General features: G+C 48.3%; 1 protein-coding gene across 2 annotated transcripts in view; it reads right to left on the reverse strand.

Annotated features, from left to right (window-relative positions):
- Positions 1 to 665: 665 nt before the first annotated feature.
- GALT (galactose-1-phosphate uridylyltransferase) overlaps positions 666 to 21,234 on the reverse strand; it is a 35,808-nt gene continuing 15,239 nt past the window's right edge. For both annotated transcript variants that reach the window (XM_068272408.1, XM_068272411.1), the window contains exons 5-11: positions 20,736 to 20,865; positions 19,687 to 19,743; positions 13,034 to 13,156; positions 9,369 to 9,501; positions 7,930 to 8,013; positions 3,940 to 4,094; positions 666 to 1,042 (exon numbers count right to left, since the gene is read on the reverse strand). In XM_068272408.1, coding sequence (XP_068128509.1) covers positions 974 to 1,042; positions 3,940 to 4,094; positions 7,930 to 8,013; positions 9,369 to 9,501; positions 13,034 to 13,156; positions 19,687 to 19,743; positions 20,736 to 20,865 — 751 coding nt within the window. In that variant the 3' untranslated portion in view covers positions 666 to 973. The remainder of the gene's footprint in view (positions 1,043 to 3,939; positions 4,095 to 7,929; positions 8,014 to 9,368; positions 9,502 to 13,033; positions 13,157 to 19,686; positions 19,744 to 20,735; positions 20,866 to 21,234) is intronic.

The raw sequence follows: 21,234 nt of genomic DNA on the forward strand, positions 1-21,234 counted from the left end.
AACTCGCCTATAATGATTCCTGAGCAAAGCCAGACTGAATGCTCAGTCAGGGATTTTATCAGGGCTGATAACAAGCAGGCTGAGAAGTGAAGAATGAAACAGAGAGCAGGGTAGGTGTTTTCTCTAATGTTCCCACTGATATATATGGCAAAATACATGAGGGTGCTTCGTCTCTGGTTCACTTTAAGTGCTGTGGAATGTCAGTGCCATATTTAAATACGATATAATAATACATTTTAAAAGACAACAGAGGTGACATGTGACATGATGAGATAGACATGTGTATGTATTGTACAGTGCCAGGCACACAAATAACTAGGCTGTGTTCCTTTGTTTTCTTTCTCTGCCTGAAAGAGTGAAATATCAGGTATGTAAGTGACAGTTTCTGTCCAGGTCGGAACCGGGTCGGACTATAACAATAGCATAAGCCTCACTGATAAATAATTACAGCCATAAAACACTTTCCTGTCAGTAAATGGCTTCTGAAAGCAGGAAAGAGATAAAAAGGGTCAATAATTCATAGATTTGAGCTCTGGCATTCGTCCATGAATGTGACATCGAGCAGAAACAATGAAACAGTAAAAACTTAAAAACTAGATTTAAATATAAAGTAAAACTGTGGGAGATCTAAAATAGTCATTTTAGGAGAAAGAGGATAGATACAATTGTTTCTCTCATCCGTTTATTTTCACCTCGGATAGCCTTTAAGCAATGAGACCAGTTCTGAGATTTTTTTTAGAAACAATTCTTCACTTTATTGTCCGTTTCATGTACAGAATGCTCTATGGAACAGACACAGTGCGGTGCTGGGCGGAGGTCCGATAACACCCGGGGGTCCGTCTGCTTCTCTGCCATCCGCACCCCAGCATTTCCTGTTCACACTGTGTGAGGGGAAGCCTTTCCTCAGCGCACACACTGCTTCCCCAGCTGCAGATCTGCTGCACGACAGACACCACCACAGACTCGCTACTCTTTATCGGTCCTCTGCGGCTCCGCCGGTCTTATAATGCTCTTCTGGCAAATTCCGAAGACGTTCGGCTGCCTGGGGGGAGGGGGGGGGACAGTTATAATTATAAGATACCTGAGCAGTGACAAACATAAATAAAAAATACACAGTAGACGCCTGATCTATTAAAGCCATCTACAGAGTACACAACATGCGGGGTCAGTAGCAATGCTGCACACCTGGCCTGAATGTATTTAAAAAAAAAAAAAAGTATCTTGGGGATAGACGTGTCTAGGGGATAGAAGCTGATATGACCCTCACTTGGGTCATGTCAGGCCACAGTGAGGGTCACTAAACTGTCAAAAGGTTATCAAATCAGTAGCCAGCAGCCTGAATTCACTTGATGAAAGCTTGCTGCTATGTACGTGTGATATACATCCTTCATAATCTAACAGAATTACACTGGTGGAAATCAGGGAGGTGCTAAAGGAATGTGACCCAAACAAATGATATGCATACATAAAAGGCGCCTGGAAAAAGGATGCAGGGATTGCAGCTAGTATCATATTGCTAAAATTAGCGATATTTTCTTACTGGATTTTGATAGTAAATATCCGAAATATTTACCAATATTTTAAAGCTAACCCTAACCCCACTCTCATACAGAACTCCCCCCCCCCCCCAGTGTTGCCTAAGCCCGCCCACCCCTCGGTGATGCCTAACCCTAAGACCCTCCCCCCCTGGTGGTGCCTAACCCCAAGACCCCCCTCCCTGGTGGTGTCCAACCCTAAGACCATCCCTCTTGATGATTCCTAACCCTAAGACCTCACGGTGGTACCTAACCCCAAGACCCCCCTCCCCGGTGGTACCTAACCCTAAGACCCTCCCACCTGGTGGTGCCTAACCCTAAGACCCTTCCTCTTGTTGGTGCCTAACCCTAAGACCCTCCCCGGTGGTACCTAACCCCAAGACCTCCCTCCCCGGTGGTACCTAACCCTAAGACCCTCCCCCCTGGTGGTGCCTAACCCTAAGACCCTTCCTCTTGGTGGTGCCTAACCCTAAGACCCTCCCCGGTGGTACCTAACCCCAAGACCCCCCTCCCCGGTGGTACCTAACCCTAAGACCCTCCCCCCTGGTGGTGCCTAACCCTAAGACCCTTCATCTTGGTGGTTCCTAACCCTAAGACCTCACGTTGGTACCTAAACCTAACCCCAAGACCCACCTCCCCGGTGGTGCCTAACCCTAAGACTCCCCCCTGGTGGTGCCTAACCCCAAGACATGCACCTGAAACAAGAATGTGGCTAAGTCACACTTCAGTCAGAGCACCTGCTGCTTGTTCAGGGTCTACGGCTAAAAGTAGAGGCGGAGAATCAGCAGGATAGCCAAACAGGAAATAAAATGTCAGCCTCTCTATCCCTCTCACTTCAGGTTCCCTTTAAATTTATTATTATGCAGAACGTTCTTAAAGGACACCTGAAGTGAGAGGGATATGAGAGAGTTATGGTGGCTGACTTTTAGCCATAGACCCTGAAGGAGCATACAGATCAGGTATTTCTGACTGAAGTCTGACTAGAATACAGTAGCTGCTTGCTTGTTTCAGACACAACTGATGCCAGAATGATCAACAGGACAGCCAGGTAACTGGTATTGTTTAACAGGAAATAAATATGGCAGCCTCCATGTGTCTCTCACTTCCAGGTCCAATTTAACCTACAACACACAGACACACACAATGCATCATCCCAGCAGCCGTTACACTGAGGCACAGATGGAACAATCGTGTCACCTCTCCTCTGCCAAGAGCTCAGGAAGGCGGGAAACTGATTATATGCTACATTTGGGTAAATGATCAATGTCTGCCAGATAATATTTACCTGGTTCAAGGTCCTAATTAGAAATCACAGGGGCCACCCTGCAAAAATTTGGATGCCCCTCCCCACCACGGGGCCCGCCCAAGCCCGATTTGGGGGGCATGAGGGGTCGCAGCATGAGGGGCCATTCCCCCCCCATCTCGGGCTCTCCCCTCAGCGCTCCCCTCCAGCATTAAATAGGTGGCAGCAGCAGCGGCAGGAACAAAGACATACCTTCAGTTGTTCCATGGCGGAGGTCCATTTTCTAAGTGTCTCATGCTACTTCCTGATAAACAGTAAGTAGAATTAGACACTTAGAGAGTGGAACCTCCGCGCGTGAAACACATGGAGGTATGTCTTTGTTCCTGCCGCCGCTGCTGCCACCTATTTAATGCTGGAGGGGAGCGCTGAGGGGAGAGCCCGAGGCGAGGGAGGGGGGAATGGCCCCCCTTCCACGCTGATGTAGGTGGCCATGCTCTCCCCTCATGCTGCGACCCCTCCTGCCTCCCAAAATGGGCCTGGGTGGGCCCCGGGCCCCCCAACAGCAACACTTTGCACCAATACATAGTAAGACAGGATTATGGGATATCCCTCTCACTTCAGGTTCCCTTTAAAGTGAAATTAAAATAAAGGGGGAAAAAAAAAAAAAAAGAGTTTAACTTACCTGGGGCTTCTACCATCCCCCTGCAGCCGCCATGTGCCACACCATCACAAAGCGATCCTACAGTCCCCCACACTGACCCTCCGTGATTTGGATGCGCGGCCTTGGTCCGCACACCTTCTGATTGCGCTCCCGGTTACAGGAGTGATCTGTGCATGTGCAGTATGAACAAATCTCTACTGCACATGTGCAGAACGCTCCCAAAGGTGGGAGTATGAACGAGGACGCACACAGCCATGCATGTGCAGTGGCCCATCAATTCGACAGTCGGCCGGAAGAGGGTCACTGCGGGGGACTGGAGGGACACTTAGTGACGGCGCGGGCACAGGGTGGCTGCAGGGGGCTAGTAGAAACCCCAGTTAAGTTAAACTTGTTTTTTTACACTTCAGTTTAGATTCCCTTTAAGAGCAAGTGGTGCACATCCCTCCAAGAAGCGGATTTCATGGACAACACATGACGGTAATATTATAGTGTCAGCTCACCTGCTCTGCTGTCAGGTCCCTTTGAGCCTGGGCCAGCATCTCGTACCCCACCATGAATTTGCGGACAGAGGCGGAGCGCAGCAGCGGGGGGTAGTAGTGGGCATGCAGCTGCCAGTGGCTGCAGTCCTCCTTCAGGTGACGGCCGGTGGGGGCCCCTGTGAGAGAGGAGGGGGGTCCACAGATTACATTTACAGCGGAATATTTTTATTTTATATACAGTGTATATATACACTGTACAGCGCTGCGTAATAGGTCGGCGCTATATAAATACTAAATAATAATAATAATAATAATTTTGCACATTGTGGAAATACACAAGAACCTGTTCTAAGATTTTATAGCTGTCTGTGTTTCCTTGAAGTATAATTTCACTAACTTCCTGCCACAACAGGAAGCGGGTAAATGTATGAAACAGGAACAAAAACAGACACAAGTAAGACTGATTTAGTAGAGGGGGCAGAGTTAGAATAATTGCTACATTTTTATTGCTGTTCATTTCCTGTCAGCATTAGCAGGATTAGGGTTTATATCTCAGCGATGGGAAATAAGGAAACATATCACCACTGAGAAAATAGACAGAAGAAACAACCTGACAGAAGGTCTACCACATTTTTTTTGGCATACAAGATGCACTTTTTCTCCCCCCAAAAGAAAAGTCAATTCTGGTAGCTATGTGAGGTAAATGTTTTTTTGTAGGTAAAATACCTCATGTGGTATTTTCCTCTTCTTTTAGCAATTCTGAAAGATTTCTCTCCATTTCCGAACATGAGGTAAATGCATAAAGTGAGGTAAACATGAGGTATTTCTGCGGTAAGCATGCAGTAAATAAATAATAATAGTCTTTAATTGTCTTTGATATAGGATAGTCTCTAGAAGAGGTTTTCTCATCCCGGGGGAGGGGAAGTGGTTAAAGGCAAATTTTAAGTACGTTATGAAAATATCACCAAGGAGGAATCTCGGGGATAAAAAATCTAATTGCACATGGGCAGTGGTAACAAAAAAATAACACGGCTGGTCAACTGTAATGGCCCATACTCACAGGCTGCAATTGTATGAGGCGTTGCATGCGCGCGCACCCCGAACCGTCGCTTGTCGCTGATGTCGCCAGGCGATTGGCGCGGTCAATCGCCTGGCGACAGTGTCGCTTGTATGCGTGAGTATGCGGACACGCGACAGCAACATAATTGAAAGTTGACGGTGCTTCCGGCGAGGGGGGGAGGAACGTCTGCGACAGCTTCCGTCGCACAGCTGATCCCTCTTCCGCGTGTGTACGCGGAGGGAGCTGTCGCTGGCCTGTCGCGCACACGCTCACGTGTGCTGGCGACAGGCCACAAATGTAGCCCGTGAGTATGGGCCATAACTGACCAAGAACTAGTGAGCCGGAATTTTGCATAGTGGTAATTTCTCATCAAATTCTGGCAAATTTGTAATAATTATCAGGCACGGGATATCAACCTGACAAACTACGTAATATATGTAGTGCCCGTTTCACCTTTAAATAGATTAATCATAAATTGAAAGTATAAGGGAGCTCCCTTAGGCCCGGTTCACATTAGCGTTTCAGGTCCGGCTTCCCCGGACCCGGAACGCTCCGTACACAGCGGATGGTGAATGGATACATTGTTAATCAATGTATCCATTCACACTCGTGCGCCGTCCGGATACGGATCCGATCCGGGAACGCAGCTCCGGGCCGGTCCGGCTTTTTTTCCCAACATGCGCTATTTTTCAGTCCGTCAGTGCTGTGCAATGAGAAACGGATGTTTCCCATCACACTGGCAATAGGACCGGATGCTTCCAGCACCGGTCCTATGCCACTTGGGGGGCCCGGACTACACGCCGGTATCCCCCATGCTTGCGGTGCCTTTCTGGCACTGCAATGTATCTAGTTCCGGCTACTTTATTGTAGCCGGAACTGATACATTCCGGATCCGCAACTTGTGGCCACCGCAGAGACCCGTACGGTCTCTTTGCGGCCACCGGACCCGGACCCCCGGACTCGAACCGCAAGTGTGAATGGGGCCTTATACTTTCTATTTAAAATTTGCAATAATGTTTGCACTTAACCAGAATTACCGTATGTGATTCTTTGGAAACAAGTCAATTTTTTTTTTTTTTCAAAAAGACAATGTTTTTTGAGAAAATCTATTTTAAAACAATTCAAAGAAAAATATGGTGTGTGTGTGTGTGTGTATGCAGGACTTTGAACTTGGTGTACCTCAGCAAAATGTAATTTTACGGAGTTTTTTTTTCTGTTTTTTTTTTTTTTTTTAATTTAATCAAATATTCTCAGAAACACTACAAAGTCTTTGATATTTTTTTTACTTGTTTCCACTATTCCCACTAATCATGCTGGGTCGCATGAACGTGTTTTCGCAATTTATGCAAAAAATAATTTATGGCTGCCTTGTTATTAATTTTGAAATTTACGAATGGATTATGCAAAAACGATTCAATTTCGAAATTCTAATTACAAGTAAGTGTGAAATTTTACGCAAAATTTCACATAAGCAAAATTAGCCCATTATGAACAGCACTACCAAGATCGGACTTCTAAAAAACACACAATACTGGCCTGCCCCCCCTCCCCCCCGGATGTGATGTGGTGACCCAGAGGTGACCTCGGACGCCTGGTGACATTGCGGTTTCGGTCACCGCTCCCCCCCCCCCCCCCCCGGATATGTGATGTAATGACCCAGAAGTGACCTTGGATGCCTGGTGACATTGCGGTTTCGATCTCCGCCTCCCCCCCCCCCCCCCCCCGGATATGTAATGTAATGACCCAGAGGTGACCTCGGGCGCCTGGTGACATTGCGGTTTCGGTCTCCACTCCACCAACACCCCCCCTCCCCCACACACACACCCCGGATATGTGATGTAATGAATCAGAGGTGAACTCAGACGCCTGGTGACATTGCGGTTTCGGTCTCCGCTCCCCCCCCCCCCGGATATGTGATGTAATGACCCAGAAGTGACCTCGGGCGCCTGGTGACGCGGTTTCGTTCTCCGCTACAACCCCCCCACCCCACAGATATGTGATGTAATGACCCAGAGTTGACCTCGGACGCCTGGTGACATTGCGGTTTCGGTCTCCGCTCCCCCCTCCCGGACATGTGATGTAATGACCCAGATGTGATCTCGGACGCCTGGTGACATTGCGGTTTCGGTCACCGCTCCCCCCCTGGATATGATGTGATGTGATGTAATGACCCAGAGGTGACCTCAGATGCCTGGTGACATTGCGGTTTCGGTCACCGCTCCCCCCCGGATATGTGATGTAATGACCCAGAAGTGACCTTGGACGCCTGGTGACATTGCGGTTTCGGTCTCCGCCCCCCCCCCCCCCCCCCCCCCGGATATGTAATGTAATGACCCAGAGGTGACCTCGGGTGCCTGGTGACATTGCGGTTTCGGTCTCCACTCCACCAACACCCCCCCCCCCCTTCCCCACACACACACACCCCGGATGTGTGATGTAATGAATCAGAGGTGACCTCGGACGCCTGGTGACATTGCGGTTTCGTTCTCCGCTACACCCCCCCCCCTCCCGGATATGTGATGTAATGACCCAGAGGTGACCTCGGACGCCTGGTGACATTACGGTTTCGGTCACCGCTCCCCCCCTGGATATGTAATGTAATGACCCAGAGGTGGCCTTAGATGCCTGGTGACATTGCAGTTTCGGTCTCCACTCCCCCCCCCCTCCGGATATGTGATGTAATGACCCAGAAGTGACCTCGGACGCCTGGTGACATTGCAGTTTCAGTCTCTGCTCCCCCCCCCCCCGGATATGTGATGTAATGGCCCAGAGGTGACCTCGGACGCCTGGTGACATTGCAGTTTCAGTCTCCGCTCCCCCGCATATTGCAGCGTATTGAAGTCAGGCCGGTGTGGACTGAATTGTGATCAGAACGCTTTGCTTTGATGAATGCTGGACTTTGATGACTGTTCTGATCAGCACACACTGTGATCTCCATCCGTCTGACTCACCGTGCCACCCCATGGAATACGGGAAGGAGACCTCAAACAGGTTGTCATATTTGCAGAGCAGTCGTTTCATGATGGAAGCCAGACCTGGAAGCAGAGTGTGACATTTATACAAGGTGCGTCTGTGAATTCTACAACCAAAGCAGAGAAACGAGTGTGCAGAGAGTGCTGAATACAAGAGTAGCTCTAACACAGATTGCTTGGGCCAAGGGCCATATCACCGTTCTTTACAGCGCAAGGGGGCTGAACTAGTGAAATTAACACAATTTTTTGCTGATTGCTATTAGGTACACTATGCCTTGTCAAATAAAACATTTGCATGGGAAATAACCCATTGGCTGCTGTACACACTCTGGATTATCAGCAGAGGCTGTGGTTATCAGCTGCCTTCACCAAGTTTCATCTAGCATGGCTTAAAGGGAACCGAGCACTCAGGGAATCTCAATAGCACATTAAAAACCCATGCCAACAATGTGGCTCATTAATAAAAAAAAAGACGTTTAATTGTACCTCTTCTTTTTAAATGTAAACGTTTAGCAAAATATTTTATTACCCTCCTTCCGAGGCCTGTCTGACCACAGAAATCTCAGGCAGATAAGGACTTCTGTAATTTTATTGCACACAGCATGTTTTTAAAGAGAAACCGTAACCAAGAATTGAACTTCATCCCAATCAGTAGCTGATACACCCTTTCCTATGAGAAATCTTTTCCATTTCTCAAACAGATCATCAGTGGCTCTGTATGGCTGATATTGTGATGAAACCACTCCCACAGTGTGATGTCATGACCATGGTCCTGACATCACACTGTGGGAGCCTTGTTGCATTGTGGGAAATAACCGCTGTTTACAACTGCCAAAAAAGCAAGCAGCATCTCCTTCCACTGACATCACCTGCCAGCAGTAAAAATGTCACCATGTGATAAATGTCAGAATGTAAATCAGGGAGAGGAAAGATTTTACAATGGGCAAACAATGACTAAATTATTTATACATAATTATTGTAAAAATAAAGCACTTTTTTTACTACATTATTTTCACTGGAGTTCTTCTTTAAGTCCCTAGGGGGGTGCTGCACACCTCTGTTGGTTTCATTTCAGTTTAGCCTGATTAGGAGCCCTGCCCAATTTTTTGCTACACTTTAGCATCGAGCAAACAAAAGCTTTCATCAGCAAGGGTGGGGGAGAGGGATAGGACACTGCGCTTCAAAGAGTTTAGAGAGGTCACACATACACCTGGATAAATAATGGCAGCTAGAAGGGGAGGGTGGACATGACAGCTCCTACAGCTATTAGAAACCAGGAGAAACTGCAGGAAAACAAATTATGTTTAATTCCCTTTAGGCTTGGGATTCAGGAATAACTGCAGGAAAACAAATTATGTTTAAGTTTCTTTAGGCTTGGGATTCAGGAATAACAGCAGGAAAATAAATGAGGCACTCACTGTCTCTCTCCTCGTCCGAAAGGTCCTGCAGGCGAGTCACATGACGGCGAGGCAGCAAGAGGGTCTGAAATGGCCAAACTGCCCAATAAGGGACAACAACCAGCCAGTGGTCATTCTTCAGCACCAGACGCTCCTGTGTAGAGGAAACAATAGGTGAAAATATGAAAAAGGACACCATGCCCTTAAATTTCAGCATCCAAGACCAGCAGAGACCAGAACCCTGAGGAAGGTAAGCGGTGGCATGAAATGCCAGCCTCGTCTGTGTGTCCTGCTGCTAAACTAGTCGTATATCCATTTCCAACCACCGTATTGCCTTTTACTGCCTTGATTTCACAGGGTTCCCCTGAGCTGAACACCCACAAGAGATTCTGCAGACCTGGCCTGGGGTTCATTAACCACTTCGCATCCAGACCTTGTTCCCGTCTTAAAGAGACACTGAAGCGGAAAAAAAAATAAGATATAGTGAATTGGTTGTGTACTATGAATAATTACTAGAAGATTAGCAGCAAAGAAAATATTCTCATATTTTTATTTTCAGGTATATAGTGTTTTTTCTAACATTGCATCATTCTATAATATGTGCAGATTACACAACACTCAGCATTCAAAATGAGTCTTTCAGAGCAGTCTGTGAAGTAATGACCTCTCCTCTAGCAGAGAAAAAGTAAACAGTTCACTTGCAGTTGAGATAATAAAAGTCAGATAACAGCCCTCTCCAGGACTAACTTAGTCGGAGAGCTTAATGGCTTGTTTGCATAGAGATAACAACTGGAGTTTCTCAACTCTTCCTGTACTGGAAACAATTAGACTGATGTATCTGATCTTAATGTTTTATTTCTTAGCTGTGCTACACATACAAATCATAATATCATCATTTTTTTTCGCTTCAGTGTCTCTTTAAGGACCAGAGCAGTTTTTACATTTTACCTATGTCCCTATTTAAAATCGGCAATAACTTTATCGCTACTTATGACACCCAAATAAAATATATATAATTTTTATCAAGACAAACTAGATTTTCATTGTATAGCATTTTTTCCTACAAACTATTTTGTTCTCTATGCATTTTAATGGGAAAAAAAGTAGAAAAAAAAAAAAACACATTATTTCTCAGTTTTACTGATTCCAATTTAAAAATAAAAAAGGGCTACTGTACAGAAAAAAACCACAAAATTTGTTTGGCTATTTCTACCGTTTATCACACAACTTAAATTATGTTCCTATCACAATTTATGGTGAAGAGATTTGACTCTGAAATAATGCTACAGTGTGCATTTTTCCCTATGAAAGAAGAAAATAAAAGTATTTTTAATGGTAAAAATCAATCTCATTAGCTCAGGAAACATAGATTCCTATTCACCAATTTGTGTTGCACAAGATAGTGCCAGAGTTGTGCACAGAAGCAAGCCCAATGGTGCACAGCTGTTCTTCTGCTACAACACTTATATCTACATCCTCGTGGCTTAGATGAAGTCACAGAGGACGTAGATATACTGTAGTGGTGGATAAAGTGGTTAAAGGGATACTGTAGGGGGGGTCGGGGGGAAATGAGTTGAACTTACCTGGGGCTTCTAACGGTCTCCCGCAGACATCCTGTGTTGGCGCAGCCACTCACCGATGCTCCGGCCCCTCCTCCCGTTCACTTCTGGAATTTCAGACTTTAAAGTCTGAAAACCACTGCGCCTGCGTTGCCGTGTCCTCGATCCCACTGATGTCATCAAGAGCGCACAGCGCAGGCCCAGTATGGTCTGTGTCTGCGCAGTACACTCCTGGTGACATCAGCAGGAGTGAGGACACGGCAACGCAGGCGCAGTGGTTTTCTGACTTTAAAGTCAGAAATACCAGAAGTGAACTGGAGGCGGGGCCGGAGCATCGGTGAGTGGCTGCGCCAATACAGGATGTCTGCGGGGGACCATTAGAAGCCCCGGGTAAGTTCAGCTCATTCTCCCCCGACCCCCCTACAGTATCCCTTTAAATAATGTATGCTGTTAAATGCTATCGTACTATCAGAGCACAGCAAGTGTTGCTGGGATGTTATCAGGTTATTGGCTGTGTCATTGCGGTCACATGCTGAGATACTTGACCTAGGTGGGCTCTATGCAACCCCAAGCACAGTTTATTGCGCCACCTCCTGACCTGTTGCATCCACCCCAACTCCTTATCGAGGGCCCGGTCCTGTCCGTGGGAAGTGCAGAGCATCATACATTACCTTCATCCAATGACGTGACATGTCCTCTTCTTTGGTGTAGCTTCTGATGCATGTCACATGACATTACCTGCCATATGGGCGGCTCCTGATGCATGTCACGTGACATTACCTGCCATATGGGTGGCTCCTGATGCATGTCACGTCATTACATCCCATATGGGCAGCTCCTGATGCATGTCACGTGACATTACCTGCCATATGGATGGACGGCTCCTGATGCATGTCACATGACATTACCTGCCATATAGACGGCTCCTGATGCATGTCACATGACATTACCTGCCATATGGACGGCTCCTGATGCATGCCACGTGACATTACCTGCCATATGGACGGCTCCTGATACATGTCATGTGACATTACATCCCATATGGACGGCTCCTGATGCATGTCACGTGACATTACTTGCCATATGGACGGCTCCTGATGCATGTCATGTGACATTACTTGCCATATGGACGGCTCCTGATGCATGTCACGTCATTACATGCCATATGGACGGCTCCTGATGCATGTCACGTGACATTACCTGCCATATGGACTGCTCCTGATGCATGCCACGTGACATTACCTGCCATATGGACGGCTCCTGATACATGTCATGTGACATTACATCCCATATAGACGGCTCCTGATGCATGTCACGTGACATTACTTGCCATATGGACGGCTCCTAATGCATGTCATGTGACATTACTTGCCATATGGAAGGCTCCTGATGCATGTCACGTCATTACATCCCATATGGACGGCTCCTGATGCATGTCACGTGACATTACCTGCCATATGGACGGCTCCTGATGCATGTCACGTGACATTACCTGCCATATGGACAATGCCGACAAGATAGCATCCATGGCCATGCTGTACTTGCAATGATGTACCTGGCCTTGGACAAGGACCTACGCCTCATGTAGTGATTCACAGGGCACTATGGCTGTGTTGGTACTATGGGCTGCCACTGTCACATTATTCTGCCATTCCTGAATAGAGTGTGAACATTTCAGGCCTACTTCATTCGAAGTTCTGGTCAGTTTTGGAATTACAGCAGGTGTGGCTGTCGGCTGACCACTGTACTCACCAGTGATCTTCAGGGAGTGTGTCTACATCCCTGTATATAAACCTGACATGGAGAGACGGTCAGCAGCTACAGGGAAGAGGAGGAGGAGTGAGAACCTGTCACGGCACAAGATCAAGGTATGCTCCACTCTGCGCTTGCCAAAGACAGGACTGGCCCCCCCTTAGCCCTGAGGCCCTCCTGCAATAGCAGAGGTTGCAGGGGATATTGTTACACCTCTGCACTTGCAGTGCATTGTAGGTAAGAAGCAATGCAGGGAGGTGGAGCTGTGCTCACTGCAGACTATGTACAGGTGTGTTTACCCAACAGGAAGTTCACAAACAGTCTAGTCACTGCATTATATCCCCCACAGTAACGTAACGCAGACGACTCTCTGACCTTCCTCTCTTCCTCCAGCCGCCCGTATTCCAGTAACATGGGGGTGCCGTGCGTCCGCAGGTACTCCCTCTGTGTGCGCTCCTCTGTCTGAGCCTCATTCGGAAGGAAACTGCTGGCCCATACCTGCAGGAGAAGCATGACACCATCACTGCTGAGCTCTACTGATTATCTACAGGTTTATTCACTTCACGTGGTTTCTTAAATGTAAACATGAATTTAAAGAACAAGTGACACCCATGCTAACCTAGGAATAAAAAAAACACATATATACTGTAAGTAGATTAATACTACTGCTACTTACATAACATATGTATTGCAATGTCCACGTTATGATTCCTGTGAATTTTATAAAGGAAAAGCAGAGAATCCTATTCTAGGCAGTTTCCATCTTGGTTACCTTTGACCTCCTGACATAATTTCCTCCCTCACTCTTTTTTTCTCCTCTTGCTAATTGTGTATTCGTGACCCGCCTTCCTCCCAGAGTCTTCAGATACGCCCACTGAGGTCTATACTAGGAAGTGCACTGTCTTATGTCATTAGTAGGAGGGGGAAATAAAGGGAAGAGGAGGAATATATTATAGATAAAAAGACCCCCCAGCATGCAACTGTTTGGCAATGGCAATTAAAGGGCCATTGCTCCTAAAGTATGTAATAACTCCAAACCATAACAGCAGAAAAAGTTTTGAATGCAGGATTAGCATCTTTATCTCAGACCAGTTGCAGCTGAAATTTGATTTTTATGGTGACAATCCCACTTTAATAAGCTGAATGTAAATAGCCATTGATATTGGTCACCCTAACCTCCTCATTCGGAAAGTCACAAGGTTTTTATCAGAATCTTTATTCTCGCCAAGCACGACTGGGTCGTGCCCGGAATTGGGCTTGGCACGTACAGGGGACTGATACAGATACAAATACAGATACAGGATGGAACATGCAGGAACCAAAAAACAAAAACAGATGCAGGGGAACACAGTGAAGCATCATTTACAAATCGAAAAACAGAAATCAAAAAATACATCCAAAGAACAGGCAGAAAGTACTCTGGAGCTAGATCACCGTCCATGTGCAGTGTGCCTCAGTTCAGCGTGCTATAGTGTGGCTTGAGTTTGTAGGGTGGGGTTGGGGATGGGCAAATTCGTGAGAGAGAGTTCAGAAGGCTGACAGCAGAGGGAAAGAAACTGTTCTTATGTCTCGAGGTCTTGGTGAGGATGGACCGGAACTTCGGGTCTTCGGCTCGAGGGAAGCTGACTAAAAAAGCGGTGGCCTGGGTGCGAGGGGTCGTTGGTGATCTTTAACGCTCTGGTGTTCAGCCTGGAGTGGTAGAGGAAGTCCAGAGTAGGAAGGGCTTTCCCGATGATCCTCTCTGCTGATCTGATGATCCTCTGCAGTTTGAGCTTGTCGCTGGCGGAGGAGCCGGCATACCAGACCAGGATGGAAGTGCATAGGACAGATTCAGAGTAGAAGTTAGACAGAAGTTTTGGGGCCATACCAAACTTTTTTAGTTGGCGAAGAAAGAAAAGTCTCTGTTGGGCTTTCCTCTGTGTGGAGGCAGTGTTGGCTTTCCACCTCAGGTCACTGGAGATGGTTGTGCCCAGAAGGCGGACGCAGGGAACTCTTTCCACTTCCTTGCCGTCAATACGCATTGGAGGTAGGGTGGGAGCACGCCTCCTGAAGTCAATGATCATCTCCACAGTTTTTGCTGTGTTAAGGACCAATCCGTTCACTCTGCACCAGTGGCAGATACTGTCGACCTGGTGGCGGTACGCCTCCTCATCGTTATTGGTGATCAGACCGACGATGGTTGTGTCGTCTGCAAATTTGATTACTTTTACAGAGTCTGACGAGGATCTGCAGTTGTTCGTGTACAGAGAGAACAGAAATGGCGACAGGACACAGCCTTGTGGGGCTCCTGTATTGGTGGTTCTAGGTAGTGAGGAGATAGTTCCTACCCTGACGACCTGAGATCTGTTGGTGAGGAAGTCTGTGATCCACCGGCGTAGGGACGGGTGGACACCTAGCGTGACGAGATTGTCTTGTAGTATTTTGGGGCTGATGGTATTGAATGCTGAGCTGAAGTCCAATAGGAGGATCCTGGCGTAGGAGTCTGGTCTATCCAGGTGATCATAGACGAGCTCCAAGCAGAGGTTGATGGTGTCATCGGTGGACCTGTTAGCTCTGTACGCGAACTGGTGTGGGTCCAGCAGTCCCTCTGTGGCGTACTTGAGGAGGGGGAGCACCATGCTTTCAAAAGCTTTCATAATCACGGACGTGAGTGCCACCGGTCTGAAGTTGTTGAGGTCGAGGATTCCCTGCTTTTTGGGGACAGGGATAATGGTGGACCTCTTGAAGCATGCTGGGACTTTGCCTTCCTGGAGGGACCTCGTGAGGATGGAAGAGAGTGTCGGAGTGAGCTGACGGGCGCAGGTTTTCAGGCAAGAAGGTGACACTCCGTCCGGACCTGAGGCTTTCCTCGCCTTTAGTCTTAGCAAGTGTTTCAGTACATCAGCCTCCCTCACTGATGGTGGGGGTGAGTCTGGGCCTATGGAGTCAGTGGCCGGTGGCTGTACGGGTGGCTGTGGGAGACCTGCAGGAGCTGGATGGTTCTCGAATCTGCAATAGAAGTCGCTGAGACTCTCGGCGAGCTCAGTGCTGGGTGTAGCATGCTGTGGGGGGGGCTTATAGTTGGTGGCAGCCTTAAGCCCTTTCCACACCGCTCGTGCGTCATTTGAGGAGAGGTTCTGTTCCAGCTTTTCCGCGTAGCACTTCTTTGCGGACCTCAGTTCCCTGTTTAGGTCGTTTCTTGCCCTCTTGTAGTCCTCCTGGTTGCCGGACTTGTGTGCAGCTTCTTTGCTGCGTCGCAGTTGTCGTAGTTTTTTTGAAAACCACGGTTTATCATTTGGATATAGTTTGAAGGTTTTAGTTGGGATGCAGGAGTCCTCGCAGAAGCTAATGTACGAGGATACGTTGTCTGCCCACTCGTCCAGGTTAGGCGATTCCAGAGCCTTCCAATCTGTGCAGTCAAAGCAGGCCTGAAGTTGTAGTTTAGCCTCACTTGACCACACTTTGGAGGACTTGGTGACAGGTTTTGAGGTTTCCAGGCGCCTTTTGTACGTAGGTAGCAGATGGATGATGCAGTGGTCAGATGACCCTAGCGCTGCCCACGGTGTCGCTTTGTATGCATCTTTCAAGACCGTGTAGCAATGGTCGAGGGTGTTGGCACTCCTGGTGGGGCAGGTGACGTGCTGATGGAAGCGAGGCTGCTCTTTGCGGAGGTTGGCCTTGTTGAAATCCCCTAAGATGATAAACAGCGAGTCCGGGAGGGCCGACTCCCACTGCGTGATGGTATCACTGAGATCACACAGGGAGGCATTCACCTCTGCATCAGGAGGGATATACACACCCACGAGGACGTAGGAAGAGAATTCCCTGGGCGAGTAAGTTGGCCTGCAATTGATGAGGAGGAGTTCTAGATCTGGGGTGCATTTCTTGGCCAGGACAGAGGCGTTTGAGCACCAGGCGGAGCTGATGTAGAAGCAGATGCCGCCCCCTTTCTTTTTCCCAGAGAGGGTGCTGTTGCGGTCCGCCCGGATGAGACTGAAACCTGGGAGCTGGAGTGCACTCTCAGGGATGTTGTCATTAAGCCACGTTTCGGTAAAGCAAAAGACTGGGGTGTTGTTACCAAGTTCCCTCTTGTCACTGAGGAGTCTCAGTTCATCCAGCTTGTTAGGGAGGGAGCGGACGTTAGCAAGGAGGACCGCAGGGATGGATGACCGCAGGCCTCTCCTCTTCAGCCTCGCCCGGACACCTGATCGACAGCCTCTGCGCCGCTGGCCGGTGCGAGGCCAAGCCGCAGGAGCAGAGATTTCCTGGATGTGGCTCCAAACAGAGTTGGCCAGGAGTCTGTCCTCTGGGTGTCGGGCTGTGACATGTTCCCATATGAGGAGTTGTGCTCTGGAGTAGGTGGTGCGAGGGGGGTGGGGTGGCATTGGAGGCATGAGTGGTAAGCCAACACAGTAAGCCAACACAGTGCCACCTGGAATTGTGCACTAACAGTCCCTAAGCAGTGTGACATAGATGTGAAGGATGTGAAAGGCATGCGCAATAAACAGTCCATCAGCCAAATGACACAGATGTGAAAGGCATGCGCAATAACAGTCCATCAGCCGTGTGACACAGATGTACAAGGCATGTGCAATAACAGTCCATCAGCCGTGTGACACAGATGTAAAGGGCATGGGCAATAACTGTCTATCAGCCGTGTGATACAGATGTAAAGGGCATGGGCAATAACTGTCTATCAGCCGTGTGACACAGATGTAAAGGGCATGGGCAATAACTGTCTATCAGCCGTGTGATACAGATGTAAAGGCATGCGCCAATAACAGTCCATCAGCCGTGTGACCCAGATGTAAAAGGTATGTGCGATAGGTACATCAGCCATGTGTCACAGATGTGAGGGGCATGTGCAATAACAGTCCATCAGCCGAGTGTCACAGATGTGAAAGGCATGCGCAATAACAGTCCATCAGCCGTATGACACAGATGTGAGAAGGCATGCGCAATAACAGTCCATCAGCCGTGTGACACAGATGTAAAGGGCATGGGCAATAACGGTCTATCAGCCGTGTGATACAGATGTAAAGGCATGCGCCAATAACAGTCCATCAGCCGTGTGACCCAGATGTAAAAGGTATGTGCGATAGGTACATCAGCATGTGTCACAGATGTGAGGGGCATGTGCAATAACAGTCCATCAGCCGAGTGTCACAGATGTGAAAGGCATGTGCAATAACAGTCCATCAGCCGAGTGTCACAGATGTGAAAGGCATGTGCAATAACAGTCCATCAGCTGCATGACACAGGTGTACAAGGCCTGCGCAATAACAGTCCATCAGCAGTGTGACATAGATGTGAAAGGTGTGTGCAATAACAGTCCATCAGCCGTGTGACACAGGTGTACAAGGCGCAATAACAGTCCATCAGCCGTGTGACACAGATGTACAAGGCATGTGCAGTAACAGTCCATCAGCCGTGTGACACATATGTGAAAGGCATGCGCAATAAACAGTCCACCAGCCGTGTGACGCAAATATACAAGGCATGCACAATAACGGTCCATCAGCCGTGCGACACGGATGTAAAAGGCATGCGCCAGTAGCAGTCCATCAGCCGTGTGACACAGATGTAAAAGGCAAGTGCGAAAGCAGTCCGTCAACCGTGCGTCACAGATGTGAAAAGCATGCGCAATAACAGTCCATCAGCCATATGTCACAGTAAACCACGACACTGTGAAAGGCATGTGCGGTAACAGTTCCACCAGCCGTGTGGCACAGATGTGAGAAGGTGAGCGCAATAACAGACCATCAGCCATGTGACCCAGCTGCGATAAACGGTTATCAGTTTACCGGCAGCTGATGCAAGGAACAGACCAACATCCAGGTGCCCAGCAGATACTTGCAGCCCAAAAGGGGCTCCATGTAGCACAAAAACATCTCCCAGTCCTGCAGTGTTCGTGCCCCTAGGCTGTGCCCTGCATCAATTTGGCCTGCAAGACCACGTGGCAGGGGCCCAGAGAGACGGGTCTCACCTTTAGCAGCTGGATGGTGAGGCCGGGGTCCTGGTGCGGTAGGAGCCGGATCCGGAGCGAGGTAGCCTCCAGAGCTGTTCAGCAGCCTCCGAGCAGTGCTGTGATTGGGAGCCGGGACGTAGCAGGCACAGGAAGTGCAGGGGGCGGAGGGCCGCAAGGACGGCCAGAAGTCAGCTGGGATGCGCACCGGAGTACTGTGCACGAGGCTGGAGGGCAGAAGCCTGGCCGCAGAGGAGCGTCTATGGTGCTGCGGACTGAGTTTGGCTGGCAGTAGGGGCTGTGCGTTGCGCTGGGGATCTGACCGATGCTGCCGCAGACCAGGTCTTGGAGTAGGGCCTGCTAGCGGGATCCGGACCGCCGGAGGTAAGCGTGAGCTGGTGCGGTCCTGGGGGTACCGACCATCCGAGGTAGCGAATCTGCGGCGAATCTGCGGTAACAGCAGTGTGCTCTATACCATGGGGGACGGCACACGTGCTTGTGCGGATGCTCCACGTGGTTGTCCGACAACACAGCAGCCCTCTGCTCCGGGCTGGCTGCGCTCGACTCGGAGCGCTGGGGCACTGCTTGCTGGCTTGAATTTGAGCCTGTTCTTACCTAACCTAGATCTACCCTAAAAAAACAAACTTAAAAACTAAAAAACTAAGAAAAAGAGGAAAAACACACATACATGTATCAGAGCCCTGTATACCGAGGCAGCCTAGCCAGCACCATCTTTATGCTGGGTCCCTCCTCCGTCTGGCACAGCAGGAGACCCCACAGTTTCCAGCTGCCACAATCTCACGTGGGGAGCCACTGCCGATATCTCGTGGTCAGAGTGAAGGACAGGAGAGCACAGAGGAATCCCTAAACCAGCATCTTCATTCTAAATATCCCTCCACAAACTGACACTCAGCAAGTGCAGCCACTGTCCCCAGATACTGATCCCCCTGCCACGTCTGCCCCAGCAGTGGTCACACTGTGTCACTGGACGTGGCTGGAGGAGGAGCCTAGGCAGCGGTCTCTACCACATGAAAGCCAGAGACGGTGTACGTCATACATATATGATGGAGTATAGAGCCTGTACCTGGCAGTGGGGGTGGGGGTTGGAACATCCCATCGTCTCTCCTTTGTTCTCAAAGATCTGAAGAATAATAAAAAATAGATACAAATAAGTGCTCTTATTGAATATACACAATAGATTACAAACTGACTCCTGAGGGGGAGGAGCTCTAGAATAAATCAAGGAGAGGCAAGTCATCAACTTAATCATGTGATAGATTTGTAAGTCTCTAACGTGCAAACTTTATGATGATTTGATGCAGCTATATTCAGCTTGAAAAAGGACCAATCCAATTCAGCAGCTGCTTGCTAACTCCACCCCTTCCAGTCATTCAGAAGCCACACCTACTGATGGGCTGTCCGTTACCAGGGAGGCGTGGCCTCAGCAGACACAGCAGTCATGTTCCTCTGTTCATGCCCATGGGAGTGAGCATGCAGGTGTGAGCTGCTGAGGATCTAGGAATGAATGCAGAAAGTATTTTCCTTTTTCTATGTGGGAAAAAAAGTTTTGTTTATCTGTAACAGTGGAACCTTTAATGTTCTAGTTGTTATTGTATAGAAATAGCATAAAGTTATACTATGTTGTGTCATCTATGTTGGTTCCCTTATGGTTTGTAAAAGCAACATATCCAATATCCCCCTATTCCATAATGCAACTGAACTGGGAATAAACTAATAAGATTATCATTTGCATGTGTATTACTAATGGTAAATACAGCATAGAACAGTCTCATATTTAGATTTTAAGTTTAAGATCTGAATTCTGAACAACAGCCATGACAGACTGATAACCTTTGCTTCATTCTGCTGCAAAGCAAACAAAAGTAATGACCCTTTGAACTTTGTAGCACTAAAACCATATCAGCAGCATTTCTACAGACAGATAAACATGTTTTGCCTTCTATTGAGTTTCCAGGATGTAGGGCTTAATGTGACTGTCTGACTGCCTCATTTTCCTTGATAATGACAATACTTTTTTTTTTTTTACTAAATGCAGATCACAGAACCCATCCATATCTGTCCTGCACACTCCTTGGTACCTTTACCTGTAAACAAAGCAGAACCATCACTCACCTGAACCCAGGGGTAAGTGGCCCCCAAATCGCTGCTTATCTCCGCCCACTTGTCGATCACAGCCCGGACCTCCTGGTTGGTCATCAGAGGCAGGGTGATGTCAGACCAGGGGTGGAAGCACATCACCTGACTGTGGGGGGAGGAGACTCATCAGTGATGGAGCAGCCATCAATGCCAACATTACTGTAACAGAAGCTTAATGTATGCACCACAATGTGCCACAACCCACCAGGCCTGATAGATTAAAAGTGCTCTGGGCTGGAGAACATAAGTCATCCTGCAAAACTGGACTGGATTTATGAAAGAGTGTATACACCTGGGACATATCAGACTACATAGTGAATTGCTGAAATCTGGGTAAAAATTGGTCATGCGATTGAGGATATATTTACCCAACAAAATGTCTCTGCCGCGAATCTAGCATTTGTACAGCGACCCGTGATGCCCACCAATGCCCCGGCCAGTGATCGGCTGGGAGGATCAACTCAGCCCGAGAGCA

Source organism: Hyperolius riggenbachi, chromosome 1 (genome assembly GCF_040937935.1).
Source record: "Hyperolius riggenbachi isolate aHypRig1 chromosome 1, aHypRig1.pri, whole genome shotgun sequence".
Lineage (NCBI taxonomy): Eukaryota > Metazoa > Chordata > Amphibia > Anura > Hyperoliidae > Hyperolius > Hyperolius riggenbachi.